This window comes from Helianthus annuus, chromosome 16 (assembly GCF_002127325.2).
Source record: "Helianthus annuus cultivar XRQ/B chromosome 16, HanXRQr2.0-SUNRISE, whole genome shotgun sequence".
Taxonomy (NCBI): Eukaryota; Viridiplantae; Streptophyta; class Magnoliopsida; order Asterales; family Asteraceae; genus Helianthus; species Helianthus annuus.
In genome coordinates, this window is record NC_035448.2 from 101,645,410 (window position 1) to 101,648,836 (window position 3,427).

The 3,427-nt window shown below is 40.1% G+C and overlaps 1 protein-coding gene across 1 annotated transcript; it reads left to right on the plus strand.

The window, feature by feature from the left end:
* The first annotated feature begins 1,535 nt into the window (after positions 1–1,535).
* On the plus strand, positions 1,536–2,129 carry LOC110919401. The gene has a single exon (XM_022163672.1). The coding sequence runs from the start codon at positions 1,536–1,538 to the stop codon at positions 2,127–2,129; it is 594 nt and encodes a 197-aa protein (XP_022019364.1).
* Positions 2,130–3,427: the final 1,298 nt, after the last annotated feature.

The following is a 3,427-nucleotide window of genomic DNA, read 5'->3' on the forward strand; positions in this document are numbered from 1 at the left end:
GCCCAAAACGTGTTGATGATTTAGGAGGCATTGGATTACTTATGAACCAGGGATCTCTCCTGGCCACGACTGATGTGGGATCTGCCTAGGGTGTTATAATGCCGCATGTTAATCTTTCAGTTGTCGGTATCGGCATAATTACAATCACCCCCCCCCCTTAGGGACTCATCGTCCTCGATAAGGTTTGCCCTACCATCCCGAACGGCTCAGGAATGGCTATGATACCATTTGTAACATCTCGGCCCCTCGCACCACCAATATTGTCTGTTTTGCCCCCGATGGGTTGCCCGTCCAGGAACTCACGGCTTTGTTTTCATTCGACGAGTTGCTCACCCAGGCAAAACACGTCTTAGTAGAGAAGGTTTCCACCCCCTTATAAGGAAGGCTTCGTTCTCCTCCTCAACCGATGTGGGACTTACATCTCTACCCCCTTAGGGAGCCCAACGTCCTCGCTGGCACACCGACCCAACCCCTGGCTCTGATACCATTTGTAACACCTGGCCCCTCGCACCACCAACATTGGCCGCTTTGCCTCTGATGGGTTGCCCATTCAGGAACTCACGGATTTGTTTTTGGTTTCCTTGGTGGAGACTTCCCAAGAGGTTACCCATCCTAGTACTACTCCCACCTGAGCACGCTTAACTGTGGAGTTTTCATGTGCTCCACAACTAACTAAGCCCAAAACGTGTTGGTGATTTAAGAGGCGTTGGGTTATTTATGAACCAAGGATCTCTCCTGGCCACGCCCGATGTGGGATTTGCCTAAGGTGTTACAATGGTCCATGTTAATCTTTCGGTAGTCGGTATCATTACATATTCTCTCCCATTTATTTTTACAATATTAGAAAAAATGGAAGGCTCAAATTCTTCACCTTCATCTTCCTCATCGTTATCTGGCTTGACAACTTAATTTTATTATCTTCAGATGATCAGGGACCGACACTCATGGTGGTTCAAAAGGTGGTTCATGCTGTAATGGAAGACGAAGGGCGCTCCTCAGAACCCAAAAGGAGAAAATACAGAGTACGGGACCGAGTCACCGCACATGATTTATTGGTAAGTGATTATCTTTCACCAAACCCTACTTATGATAATAGTACTTTCAGACATTGATTTCTTATCAGCCTTGAATCCTTTCTTAGAATATAAAACGATTTATCAAGTAAATATGATTTTTTTCGACAAAGAAAAGATGGTGTGGTCGTCTAGGATTTATCACGCTGCAAACAGTCACGACCGCACTTAGACAATTGGTTTATGGGACGACTTCCGACATTATGGATGAATATATAAAAATGTCGGAAAGAACTGAAAGGGAAAGCCTCCATTATATATGTGAGGGTGTCGTTGAACTATATTTAAAAAAATTATTTGAGAAAACCTACGTTTGGTGACATACAACTTTTGGTGGCTCATGAAGAGCGACATGGTTTGCCAGGGATGATCGGTAGTTTAGATTGTATGAAATGGGAGTTGGAAAATTGTCCAACATAGTAGGTCGGGCAACACAGTAGAGGATTTCATAAAAAAATAGCTATGATGCTTGAAGCGGTTGCATCTCAAGTTCTTTGGACTTGGCTTGCATTCTTTGGTATGCCTGCCGGAAATAACGATTTAAATATTCTTAATCAATCACCCATTTTCTACGACCATATGAACGGTGTTGGGCCGAAAGGATCTTTTTTTTTTGTTAAGGATGTGGAGTATAAATATGGTTATTATCTGACGGATGACATATACCCGGATTGGGCTGTGTTTGTAAAATCATTTACACGGGAAATGAAGTTAGACGAAAAGAGACGTAAGTTTAATGGGACTCAAATGGCTAGAAAGGACATCGAACGAGCGTTTGGTGTTTTGCAATCAAGATGGCACATTTTGAAAGTGTCGTGTAGAATTATGGAAAAAATTAGTATTCGAAATGTGATGTATGCGTGCGTTATTTTGCATAACATGATTTTGGAGGATGATGGACGTGCAATTTGCGAGTATTACGAGGAGACAAGTCAACCAAGCATCGTAGAACTAAGTGATGAAGAAAAAGAAGCGAACTTGAATGAAATTAAACATGATACAACACATCACAACCTTCGAGCGAATTTGGTTGAACACATTTTGAGCGTTCCATGAGACGACCCTGAGGAAGACGAAGACCAAATTAAAGTTTATGTACTTTTGATTTTTTTAGTTTCTGTAGTTTTTAAAATTTATGTTTTTATTCAATTGATATTAATGTTCTTTAATTAAATTTAATTGATTTTATATACTTTTTAAATAGAAAATAATAATATTAAATAGGTGACATGTGTCGAATAACGCCCCTCTTCCACGCCCCTTCCCACACTCCCTTTTTTCCACCACGCTACTTTTCTGACGACTGCTTACGTGACGTCCACATGTCACATAACACCCCATCTTCAAACCCTTCCACACCGTGTGGTCTAATGTGATAATGTTTTGAGTGTTTTTATTTTTATCCGGATAGTTTGAAGGATAACTATTGTTCTGATTAGGGACGACCCTCTGAATTCAGGTGCCCCATCCGATATCGAAAAAAATGAGTCCCTTAGGACTTAACGAAATATAACGCCAAATAACATGTGAAATAACACCTACCTAACCGATAATTAACACGCAATAATCGACAATCATGCGCCAAATAACACCTAACTAATTATACGCCAAATAACACCTAACTAATCATACCTGGTCAGTGCTACTGAGCCTTGCAAGTCGCCGATTCGGAGTTTGTTGAGAGCAAGAAGATGATAGTAGGACGTGGGTGGATTGCGAATTTTGCGATAGACAAAACAGTGACGCCCCTGCCTTTGCGTCCATGTGTCTAGAGAAGCCAAAGAATTGTCAAAATTTCAATCAGAAGGGATGGACTAGGTGTTTGCGTGGTGGATTGTTGGCTTGTCGTTCAAGAATTTACGAGTGTGCGCCGTTTCAATCTCCAGGTGTTTGCCAATTGCCGCCTAAACAAAATGTTATTGTTTTATTGTTTTTTAAATCAAACGGGTATTGGACTAAACCTAATAGGCTAACTTATTCAAGATAGACTTGTAAATGGGCCTATTAATAACTTAGTGTTTTATACTATTTAATATATATATATATATATATATATATATATATATATATATATATTGTTATAAACAAGCCTAACAGCAAGAAGATGAGAAGAGATACAGGAGAGAAAGAGATGTTTATTATTAATGGTGTGGCCTTTGTAATAGAATACATGGACTATTTATAGGGGGATAAACTTGGAGAACAAATTGGTTTATATTAGAAGTTCATAATGTCACACCCCAACCGATGGCGGAAACATCGGAGTGAGACGAAAACGAGATTGTTCGAGACATCATAACGACTAAATGTGACAATAGTTTAAGCAACCAAATTTTCATTTCATGTCCAAACGA

Coding starts and splice junctions, on each gene's coding strand:
- LOC110919401 (XM_022163672.1), top strand. CDS start 1,536: ATGATGCTTGAAGCGGTTGCATCTCAAGTTCTTTGGACTTGGCTTGCA.